The sequence below is a fragment of the Lissotriton vulgaris genome, chromosome 1_1 (assembly GCF_964263255.1).
Source record: "Lissotriton vulgaris chromosome 1_1, aLisVul1.2, whole genome shotgun sequence".
In the NCBI taxonomy this organism is placed as follows: domain Eukaryota; kingdom Metazoa; phylum Chordata; class Amphibia; order Caudata; family Salamandridae; genus Lissotriton; species Lissotriton vulgaris.
This window is the reverse complement of record NC_141685.1, coordinates 1,415,319,771-1,415,332,235: the sequence shown is the minus strand read 5'-3', so window position 1 is coordinate 1,415,332,235 and position 12,465 is coordinate 1,415,319,771. Positions and strand designations below refer to the sequence as shown.

Sequence of the window (12,465 nt, the reverse complement as noted above, 5' to 3'; positions counted from 1 at the left end):
GGGAGCTTACCAACTTGGGGGCCGATTAGGATTGCGGTGAATCCGCATCCGCCGGCCCGGAGGATGCGGATTCGCTGCTGCGGTGCCTTCAAAGACCCCCCCCGCCACATTCGGATGGCTGGGGGGTCATGGGCGGATGGGAAGACCGTCCTCCGCTTTTCCGCCGCAGTCAGCTTCGGACCGTGGTGGAAAAGCTCTAATATGGTGGCGGTGTCTATTGGACACCGCCAGCCTTATTAGGATGTGCTGCAGGACATGCCTTTCCGTGGCGGCAATCCCACCACGGAAAGGCATACGGTCTTTTCTTTGGGGGCCCGTTGCGGCCCCCCAGGGTGAAGGGGGTGAACCTATGGTACCCCCCTGCATTTGCATGCACAATGAAGCAGGCACCGCGCGGTACCTGCCGCTTTGTGCATGCAAATGCACAGCATGCATATTTAACTTGGGGTGGGTGTTGCTTAAAGCAGCACCCACGGCAATGTTAAATATAGGGGTTGTGACTGCCAGAGTGGCGGACACATCCTAATTCCACCGGAGGGACCGCCGCTGCCCCTGCGGACGGTCCCTCCACCTCGGGGTGGCGTACGGACGCAGGTCCGTCCGCCATCCTAATATGAGCCTTAGTTTTGGTAAATATATATAGTACTTTTTACATGATTACTTTGTGAAAATCCTTAATTCTTAATCATGTTCTAATCTTCCCAAATGTGAAATTGGCCTTTCTTTTGATCAGGGATTGGCTATACTAAACACAGTAGTCAGACTAGTCAGAGACTTTATAGAAATAAAACATAGCATCATCATTAAGCTAAGGTCTTTTTTCATTCATTTGAGGAATTATTCAGTGTGAAATAGTTTTTTGGTAACTTAGTCATATTTGTACTTCATTCCTTCTGACCTAGAAACTGATGAAGCTACTGAAAAATGTGAAGTCTATACAGGCGTCACTAGTACTTCAAATATGTGCTTCACAGATTTATGATGACGGTTTAAGGTTGGAAATAAGCAATATACCCTAAAACAGACTGAGATTATATAACGTCCTGCAATTTGCCCTATTTTTAAGTGTTGCAAGCACAAATGCAAACATTTTATTTCCATTGTTCAAGTGAGTTGACTAGTTAGAACATTGTGACGTAAAATTTAATTTTCATCATTTCTGGATCATGAAAACTCAACCTGAAAAGAAGGACAGCAACCCTCTTGTGCAAAATATTGTGTTCCTGTACTTAAATTATTTCAGCCCTCAATTTAAAAGGTTGAAATTTGGGGGGGGGCGTGGCAAAGATGGCGTGTGGTGCAGTCCCTCCGGCGCCGAAACCTGCTTAGCTTTGTTTTAGCCCCTGGAGCAGTGAGCTATCGATGCCCTCCTGCCTGCTGTGAGTCCCGCTGCCAGGGAGCACGATCCGGTTGCGAAGTTTTGGCCTCTGGAGGTGTGGTGAAGGTGATATAGTGCCACGTGCGCCGCGGCGGAGTCCGGCCTAGAGATCCCCGGCCTCGAGTGAGTGAAGGAGCCGGACTTCCGGCGCTGCGGCACGAAGGGCGGGCGCCAACGTAGGGCCGGTTACCGAGGTGCTCCTGGCTTGACTGGCGCTGTGTTTCCCCTTCGCCCAGAGATTGCAGCGGGAGCCCCCGGACCTGTGGAGCGCTGTCGGTTGGCTGAATCGGCGCACGCGGGACAGGTCGGGCACGACCCTTTGCAGAGCCGACATGAGCCGCTGCTGCGCGGCACCTCCCCCCATCTTTGGTCCGTGAACTAAATCTGCCTTTGGAACAGCATCGCCGCTGTGGGCTGCCGGGACCACGGGGGCCAGCTAGGAACACCCGGGAGTACGGATGTGCCACCTCCCCCGTCCCCGGTTGATGGGTCACGTTGCGGCGGCGATTCGCCATTAGGCTACACTGGCGGGTGACCGCACATAGCTCCTGCGGGACGACAGGGAGTCCTGCCCGACACTGCGTCTCTGCGGTGGGCCCCCTGAAGCCGAGGGGATCCCCTAGGGGCCTGTATTTCGGAGCCACCCTGCCTGTAGAGAAGCATAGACTGGAGCGGGCCTGAGGTGGGGAGGCCGCAGAGCGATCAACGGCGGCGGTTGGAGTGAGTTCCTCTATCGCACGGCGCCCGGGCGCCATACCTCGCGTGGGGAGCACGATCTCTGCCGGAGGACTGCTGGTACAGGCCTCTTGCTCCTGGGCAGGACTTGGACAGTGACAGGGTGAAGCTGGACCTATATCGTAACGGTGGTGGTGAATGGATATCACTCGCCCTGAATACACGAGCGAGCAGAGGCGTTGCAATGTCCTCCACACAACGTAAGGGGAAGCTCGGTAGAGATGGCCCCTCAAGGGGATCCCAGCAAGCGGCGTCCCCTGGGCCTAGTGTTTCGCCCAAGCCAATGGACGATGAGGCTCCCGCGACCAAAGCTTTTATGATGGAGCTCTTTGCTTCTATTAAGGAGAACATATCTGAACTTCGTTCCCAACTGGCTTCGGACCTCCGCGAAGTGAGGAGGGACGTGGATGGCATCGGAGAGAGGGTGGCTACTTTGGAGGATCACAACCTAAGTGTAGCGAACGATGTTCACCAATTGCAGCAAGATGTGATTCGGCTCACGGAGCAGAACTTGGACCTCTAGGCACATGCGGAGGATTTGGAGAATCGTTACCGCCGGAACAACATCCGCATACGTGCAGTGCCCTGGGACGGGGAAGCAGGTGATCTACGAGGCTATGTTATCGCTCTCTTCTTGCAAATCCTGGACGATGAGGATCTCCAAGACATTAAGATGGACAGAGTTCACAGGGTCGGTTTGCCTAGATGTGGAGGGGGTCCTCCACCCGACATTTTGGTCTGCGTCCATGACTTTCAGTTGAAGGAACGCATTCTCCGAAAGGTACGGGAGACCCCGTTGTTGCAGTTCCGGGATCACCACACCCAACTGTACCAAGACCTAGCAGCCTCGACACTCCAAAAGCGGCGTGAGTTTCGGCCTGTGACCACCTTTCTGCGGGAACACACTATATCCTATTCCTGGGGCCACCCCTTCCGCATCATTTTCAGATGGCAGAATAGATTGGCACAGATCCGAACTCTTCAGGTGGCAAAGGATCTCCTGGGCCTCGACGACACAGCCCCCTCCCCTGAGGGCGGAAGCTCCCCGGCACGGAGAAGACGGAGGTCCTCCTCATGGCAGAAAGTGGGACGAGAGACAGATCAGAGACGACCAGATCGTACGACCAGCTTACTGGAAAGGGGGGCAGCGCTAGCCTCCGTGGCCTCAGTGACGGAGGCGGCCTCACAGCATAGCTCCGGGGCGGCCTGAGCCCTGAAATGAAGGTAGCTTGGCGCCGGAGGGACTCGTATCTTCAGGTACCGTGGGTAAATTTGTACTTTTTTGGAAGCCATGGCCTTTGGGGCACACCATGTGGTGCACCATCCTCAACCCCTGGAGGAATCCACAACCTTCTATGCACTAGGAATGTTAAGTACATTGTTCTTCCTTGTTTTTCTTTTTCTTTTTGCTGCTTCCTATTGTTCTATTAGTTTGAGGGCAATCTTGGGTGTCCTTTGGGGGGAATGGTGTTGAAGGGGCTTGTTGGGGGTAAGGGGAGGGGAGAGCGGGGGTGGTAGTGGTGGTGACAGGTGTGTGTGGATGACTGCATTTTTTGTTTTATGGTATGTGCATGAGGTGTCCCAGGACGATCTACGTCTGGCTTCTGGGACTCTAGGAGTCTATTCTCCGATTGTGAGGGTTTGGGGTGGCTATTTGGGAGGACTCTATCCTTGCAGGAGAGCGGGGAGAGGGGATGGTATGTGGGATTGCTTGTTGGGGGGCTCTGGTATGATGGGGGAATGTGGAGACATGATATGGCTGGTATCCTTTTGCTCTTGGACACTACTACAGGTTGTTCTTTTACTGTGTTGCCTATGGTCATCGAAGGTGGATGTGGAGGGGTGGGACAGGGTAGTGCGGGAATAGCAGTAGTGGGGTTGTTGCCTAATGATGCCTATTTGTATTGGGACATGGAATGTCAAGGGCCTGAACTCCCCGCAAAAATGTCAGAAGGTGTGGAAGTATGTGAATGACCACCAACTCGATATAGTGGGTCTCCAGGAGACTCACCTGGCGCGTAAAGATGAACTTCGCCTCCGGCAAACGCTTTTTCCTCTTATATATAGGTCATCTGCCTCCACGAAACACAGGGGGGTGGCTCTTTCTGGCGGCCCTTCATTTTCAGCCTATGGAGGTGTGCAGCGACAAGGAAGGCTGTTGGCTGATGGTGAAGGGACTGGTCCATGGTAGACTGAGCACCTTCGTAGTGGTGTATGCTCCCAATGCGGGACAAAACAGCTTTTCCCAGGGCCTGCCGCCCAAGATTGGTGACTTTGTTGAGGGGCACTTGTTTCTGCTGGGGGACTTTAACTTAGTGTGGAGTACGGAGATGGATAGCTCTGGCACCCAAAGGGCTGATGCAGGGTTGTTCTCTGCTGAGACACAGCGGCTTATTGGTGACCTGGGCTTAATCGATGGATAGCGCTCCATGCACCCCCTGTCCCGAGACTACACCTTCTTCTCCCATGTTCACCATTCCTATTCCCGCCTAGATTAAATTTTTCTGAGTCAGGCCCTTAGGGGAGATGACCATAGTCTCCTCGTGCTTGGACTTCGCTGGTTACCGGTAGGTGACGGACTCCGTAAGTGGTACTTCCCGGCGGCCGTAGTTAGGGATGACACATCATGCAAAGAATTACGGAAGGCTGTTAGGGAGTTTTTTGCGCTTAACCCTGTGTCCGATACGTCCATATCCACCACGTGGGACGCCTTCAAGGCGTCAATCAGGGGCACCTGCTTGGCCCTTAATACTAATCTCAATAAGAGGCGACGAAAGGAACGTGAGGAGTTGGAAACGGAACTTGCAGCCCTTGAGCAGGCTCACAAACTTAATCCATCTAGGTTGACCCTCCGCCCCTTGATGGCGGTTAGGGGGAAATTGAGGGCCCATTACAACAATAGAGCAGAGTTCACCTTGCTGAGACTACGACACCTTTCGTACTCCCAAGGGAATAAGGTAGGGAGACACCTGGCTCGTCACCTTAGAGAAAAAAGGGAACAGGATTATATAGGAGGGATCCAGGACTCGATGGGAGAGCCGCAGCATCGTGATGAGATTAAGGCAGACCTATTTGGCAGCTTCTATGCGGAACTCTATACGGGAGACACGCTTGATTCTGACACCCAGCGGGAATATCTACGGGGTCTGCCCATACCGCAGGTTTCTAAAGAATGGAACGAACTCCTGGCTGCCCCGTTCACTCGCGATGAAGTGCTTGATGCCATTAAACTCCTGAAACTGCATAAAGCCCCGGGGCCGGATGACTACACTGCCCTCTCCTATAAGACGTTTGCCACCGAAGTGTGCGACTTTCTAGTCTCCCTTTTTAATGACATGGCTGAAGCTGGCGCCACATCTGGCTCGCTAGCTGAGGCTGTCATTTCAATTATATCCAAACCTGGGAAGGACCCCGCTCAGTGCTCTTCGTATCGCCCGATAGCCCTCCTCAACATCGACGCCAAGCTGTACTCCTCAATTATTGCTAATAGGCTCTAAGATCTGATGCCGGCTCTCATACATCCAGATCAATCTGGATTTATTAAAAGCCGTCAAACCCATGACAATACTAGGCGAGTTGTCCACTTAATGGAGAAAGCTAATAGATTCCGGATCCCGGCAGTGCTAGTAGGCCTCGATGCTGAAAAAGCTTTCGACCGTGTGAATTGGGGCTTTTTGTTCCATACTTTATCTGCTTTTGGTTTTTCGGATAAGTTCCTTTCAATGGTGAAAGCAAATTACAGCAACCCCCGCTCTAGAGTGTCAGTGAACGGTCATCTTTCTGCTTTTTTCTCGCACTCCCGTGGCACTAGGCAGGGCTGTCCTCTTTCTCCCCTGCTTTTTGCCCTGAGCATTGAACCTTTAGCGTTAGCAGTACGGAAACATGAGGAAATACGGGGTCTTCCCTTTACTGGGAACAGCACAAAATGTCCCTATTTGCGGATGATGTGCTACTCTCTATTATGGATCTCTAAAATTGATGCCCGACTATCTATGACTCAGCAGGTATCATCTGTGGTGGGCATTTGTGTGAGTCTGATTCGCCAGCTGAGGAAACTCTCCTCATTTCTATCTTTTTCCAAACTGAGGCTGGCGGTCTCCACCTTAATTCTGGCACGGCTGGACTATGGTAATTCCCTTTACTATGGCCTCCCAAACAACCTTCTGGCCAGACTACAGGTCGTAATGAATGATGCGGCCAGGCTTATTTTTAATAAACCTAGGCATGCTCGTTCTACGCCCCTACTCTGCAACTTACATTGGCTGCCCATTGCCCAAAGAACTAAATGTAAAAGTTTCTGCATTGCACACAAAGCTGTCTAAGGCTCAGCCCCTAAATACATCAAAGATCAGCTCTCTAGGTACCTACCTACTAAGTCCCTCCGGTCGGCTGAGGCATGTAATCTACTTTGTCCTCGGTACAACCTCACATCCAAGGGCGGCAGAGCCTTCTCTAGCACTGTCCCCCTGGCATGGAACCTTCTTCCGGCGGAACTCAGGATGGAAACTAACCTATTGCTGTTCAGGACAGTGCTTTTTGCGGAGGCGTGGGGACCTCTGTGATCTGGCTTCTGCGCTCACTGATGTTGTGTATCCGCTGACAGCGCTTAGATACCCCTGGGTGATATAGCGCTCTACAAGCTTATAATAACATAACATAACATAACATCCAGAACACTCCCTCCCACATGTCCAGGAGGTGTTATCGCGCTTTGAGGAGGTGGCTGGCTTTAAGGTCAATTATGACAAATCATATGTCCTAAACCTCACGCTTTCTCCTGCGGAGGTGGAACAAGTGTGGTCTTTCACCCCGTTAGCCTGGCCTCCAGCTCCATCGTGTATCTGGGAGTCCGTTTGACATCCACGATTGGGAAATTATACGCCGCGAACTTTCCACCACTGCTGGCAAAGACCCAGGCGGACTTTATATCGGTGGAAGCCTAAATACATTTCGTGGCTGGGCAGAATTCACGCCATCAAGATGGTCCTCCTCCCCAAATACCTGTACCTCTTTCAGGCGCTCCCCATTCCTCTGGACGTAGACTTTTTTCGACGACTTAAAACCCAGATGCTCCGGTTCCTCTGGCAGGGGGGTCGAGCGCGGTTCTCTTTTGCAACTTTGCGGCGGCCGCGGGGGGAGGGAGGAGTGGGTCTCCCTGACATGCATCTGTACAACAAAGCGGCACAATTACGGGTAATGATGGAATGGTCCCAACAAACCTCAGAGAAACACTGGCTACACATGGATAGGAGTATCGCGGGTAGATCAATCTGGGATCTGGCCTGGAAACCCAAGAACGACAGGCCCCAGAACGCCTACATTAATACTCCCAACAGTACCACCTTAAAGGTCTGGGATACGTTAGCCACTGATGATCGTTGGACTACCTTTCCGTCACCGTTCACACCTATACATTTTAATCTGGAATTTCCACCAGCACTGCAGGAGGGCCCCTTCAAAGTATGGAGAGAGGGAGGATGTAGAGCTTTAACCCATCTGTTCCACGGCGACACTCCACTCACCTTCGATAATTGCATGAGGGACTATGGAGTCCCTTCGTCAGAACGATACCACCATGTTCAGCTGCTTCATTGGGCCACGTCACCTAGGGTCCTCGATTCAGCTACGAGACCTCCTTCGCCCTTTGAGGCTTTCATCCTCCGGACTTCGGCCATGAAAGGTGTTGTATCCTTTCTTTATCAGCTACTGCTTACCTCATCAGTATCGCCTCGCCCCGTACATGGGGCAATGGGAGGAGCTCCTGGGATGGGACATCTCGGACAAGGAGTGGTCGGCTCTATGGTGCGATATTGCCGCGCACAACCACTTGTTGGACTTGAGAGAGGCCCACCTTAAGATGCTCATGGACTGGTACTTGTACCCGGCCAAGCACCATCGAATATTCCCGACGATTTCTGACAGATGCTGGAGGGGCTGTGGTTTGCTTGGGGACTTCTCGAACATCGGACATGTGCGGATAAACAAATCCTATGGCTCAGTCTTGGGGCCGCCAAACTTACCTTAGCCTCAGACTGGAAAAAAACAGAGGCTCCGGCAATTTCCCTCTGGCACGCAAAACTATGGAAACTGCTTAGCATGGAGCGAGTGGCGGACATCTTCCTGGGTAACTTCAAAAACTTCCAATTCCGCTGGAGCCCCTTAGTCCGTTTCCTTTCAAAAGGTTTACCATCTGCAGTTTGTCCATCCTCCATACGCACGCTCCATTTATTTCAGGTCTAATAGTGAACCACATTGAATGATTGATGAATGCTGTTGTCACCACCACTACGGGGGGTGGGAGGGGTGGGGGGTTTATTGTCTTTTGTTAATTAATTGTTTGAGGCACCCACACAGATGATAAGGCCTACCATAGCTGGACATGATAGAATGTGTGCACTAGTGGCTGCTACTCCTACAGCTGCTTGGCTGACTCGATGGATCTTTGGTACTGTGCTCGCGGCTAAACTGCTCCCTGGTCCTGTGGCTCTGCCCCACTGTTCTGTTTGATGGCAGCCTGCCGTTGCTCAACACCATTGCTAACTGCCTATACTTATGCCCCCTGCGTGGGACGATGTGCGGGATAGCCGCTCTTCTCTCTCTTTGTTCCTTCTAATAAACAAAAACAATTTTTTTTTTTTTAAAAGGTTGAAATTTGTGACATGACACAGCATGGTTCACTGTTGGTCCAGTAGATTTCTAGCTGGAGGGAAATTCAGAAGGCATTTATTGATTCATTTTAAATTCTTTTGACCTTTCAAAATATAAGCTTTTCATTTATAGATTGAACATCCTTTAATAAAGCACTTAACATTCTAATATATCCATTGAATCCATTAGCAGCCTTACTGAAATTGAAAATGTGTGCTTCAATCACATATGGCCTATTACAATCAGGGAAACAAACAACATAAGATCCATTAGCGATGTATCAAGAAACAAGCTTGAAAGCTCTTAGTCATGTTACATTCCTGCTAGCACCAATGTGTTCAAGTGCTTTCTTTTATTTATGAAAGCCAATTAGTTAGAAAATATGGTAATGACTATAGTTCCCAAAAGGAACCTTATCAAGTGTTTAGCAACTTAATTTTCCCAAAGAATATATTCTTTTATCTTAATTATGAAACCATAGAAACATGATTATATTGAGTTACATTTTTCATATAGAAATGTTTAAATTTCAGTCATTAGAACATTGCTTCATAATTGGAATTGTGTTCCATTTTACAAACAGGAAATTTCGAAATAAAATACATTTTAGGAACCAGAATTTGCCAACATCATCTTTTCGTTAAATAAATTAAGTGAGTTATGTATATTTTTATATTCTTAGCTTAAACCTCTTCTCACCTCAACTGATTTTGATTTTCTTATCTAGCAACTACAGTTGTGACTGGAACCACTGAAGTCTATACAGGCCCAACTGCAAGTATGTGTTTTTATTGCTTATAACATAATAAGAACTAGAGAAGCAGTTGCAACCTATTACACTACCTATACATGTCAGATAACAAACAAATGTGTTATTTTAGTATTTTAGTTGTTGAAGATTATTTATTAGTTAGAGCTATAGCTTTGTGCCACTGCTAAGTTTGAATAATTTACTCCAAACCCATTTTGAGAATTAGCAGAGCATAGACCTTACTTTGCCAGATATTGCATTCCTTTGTTTATAAGAATATACTGTAAACAATATCACTTCTTAATTGTAAAATCTTTTTCAAAATTGGAAAGCAGGCATTACTGTGAAGGGAAGGAAAGATTGCTAAGAATATTGTGACATTAAATGTAATTTTTGGGACAGAAGAGTTTAATCTAAAATTAAACATAGACACCTAATTTTGCCTTAATCTGATTTCCTTTATTTAAAGGATTACACTTTTTTTGTTCTATGCAAACTTCTCATATCAATTAATATTTACATATACCCTCTAGAACTCTTACTTGAACCACTGAATCCTATTCAGTCCAACTAATGCTGGATTGTGTGTTTCGTTTTTTTATGGCAAACATGAAAACAAAGAAATATTATACCTAAAATAGCTCTGACTGTCACATAGCAAGCTCTAAGTGATGATGGTTTCAAATCTCAATAGCACTAATGTTAAATGGATTTGTTATTAGAGAAGGGAAATAGCAATATACCATTTTAAAGTTGTTTCATTTTTAGTACAGGAAGATTATTAATTTTACTGTCATTTTAAATGTTTTCCTATTTAAAATGCCACATTTTAAGTATCCTGGTATCCTTGATTAATATTTAGGTAGAACATACTCCTTGAGATATTCCTGGTTATCAGTTCATACAATGAATCCCTGGGAATCAATATCAATCAGACTCCCAAGTTCCTAAACTTTAGTAACATTCTTTCCCAAGCTATAAGCACATAAACAGTCATTCCTTCCAGCTTGGGGATAACATTTCCTTAATTATTTTTTTATAAACGCTCCTGTTCTTTGCCATCTGCATTGTAACCCTTTATGGGGTATGGATGTCAGACCAGACTGAATGTCACAGATCATGTGGTTAATTTAATGTTCCTCTGAGGTCCATTCTTGTAGGGTACCAGTATAATACCATACAGTACTTTGTGTTGATGATGACATGACACTGCTGGGAAAAAAAAATCACAACATCCAAGTATAATGTCACACAGCTCCAAGTGATTTAGGTGACATAATAATGCTGGAAACTGATTTTAATTAAGTTTGGCACCATGAAGGAAGTTTACACAAGAAATCTGTGAGACCAGTCACCTCTTGAAGAAAGAACATTACAAATGGTTTAGAACATGTTCCTCAATTTCTATTGTGAATCTACCAGTTACGATGTTGTGCCATTGCTATGTAATTTAACAGTTTTCATCAAAAGGAACTACAACCAATTAGGGAGTATAGCAACCTAGTTTCATTCAATAACATATTATGTTATTTATATGATTAATTTATGAAAATAATGTATTTACAATTAACTTTTTATTTCCCAAAATGAGAAATTGGCCTTGCTTTGGAAAGGAGATTGGCTATACTAATCACAGTGGAAACACTATCAATAGACTTTCATTTTTTGAGTTATTATACAATGTTAAATTAGATTTTCTTTTTTCATCATATTTTCATTTCAATCATTTTGACCGAGGAATTGAACCTCCTACTGGAACAACGGATGGCTACAGTGGCATAACTAGTACTGCATGTATGTCCTTCAAGATTTGTGATGGCTGTGGCAGGTGGTAAATAAAAACATTTTGTAAAATATCCAGCCACTGTATAAATAAAAATCATTCAGTTCACCTTATTTTGGAACTTTTTGTCGATGAAGTGAGTTGACTGATTAGAGCACGGAGCCAAAGAACGTGCCCACAAAATGTATTTCCAGCTTTTCTGGCTCAGTACAATCTAACCTAAAATGTAGGATAGCAACACACTTCTGCAAAATATTGCGTTCTCATCTTTAAATTATATCATAATTAAACATAATCAGCTAGATTCATCAAGCATGTTTGCGAGCGCAAACGGTGCAAATCGCTAAATTCGGCCGTTTGCGCCCGCAAAAATGGCATTTGGAATTTATCAATGGTCCATGAACTCGCAATTTGAAAAATCGCAAATAATTTGAGATTCCTTAAATGCTATTCATGAACCTTTGAAAAATTGCGAATTTGCTATTTTTTGCCGCTATTTACCGCGAAGTCTGACTTCGTGGTAAATAGCGAAAACTGAGAAAAATGAACTTTTGTGCATTTTTCTAAGTTGTATGTTACACACACATGTCCTTTGGACATGTGTGTGCGCAACATCAGTCTACATTTTCATTTCAGGGGTGCTACAGGGTGTCCTTTGGACACCCCTGGCACCCTTGAAATCGCATCCTTATTTGCGATTAGCAAATTGCTAATCGCAAATAAGGAATAACTCCCCATTCATTCCTACGGGCCTTCATAATACTTTCTCATTACTACAAACTTTAAATTTGTCTTTTTGCCAGATAATGACTGTCAGCTTGGTTTATTGATGGTTTATCAGATTTCTAACTACAAGTAAATTCAGCAAGTACATTTTGACACACTTTATACATTTTGAAAATCTGTCAGTTTAAATCTGTATATTTACTTTGTTTTACATAGGCATTTAAACCAATGATAAAAAAACCGATTGCCCTCTTCATTGTCGTGAGAACTTCATTTTGCCAAAGAGTGTTTTTTTTAAATATTAAACCATACAAAATGTTTATATTATATATTATAATAGCAATGGTGAAATTGCCCTCGTTTTTGAAGAAGGTGAAATAGTAGTTAGAAAAGTCCCTCATAACTTGAAATGTGTTCCGTTTATACCACTGGTAAGTAACTAAA

General features: G+C 46.3%; 1 protein-coding gene across 1 annotated transcript in view; it reads left to right on the top strand.

The window, feature by feature from the left end:
• Window positions 1-12,465, top strand: part of LOC147750621 (uncharacterized) — a 920,203-nt gene that overhangs the window by 450,374 nt on the left and 457,364 nt on the right. Inside the window, exon 19 of the mRNA XM_086929808.1 lies at window positions 9,489-9,539. Within this exon, the coding sequence (XP_086785934.1) occupies window positions 9,489-9,539 (51 nt within the window). The remainder of the gene's footprint in view (window positions 1-9,488; window positions 9,540-12,465) is intronic.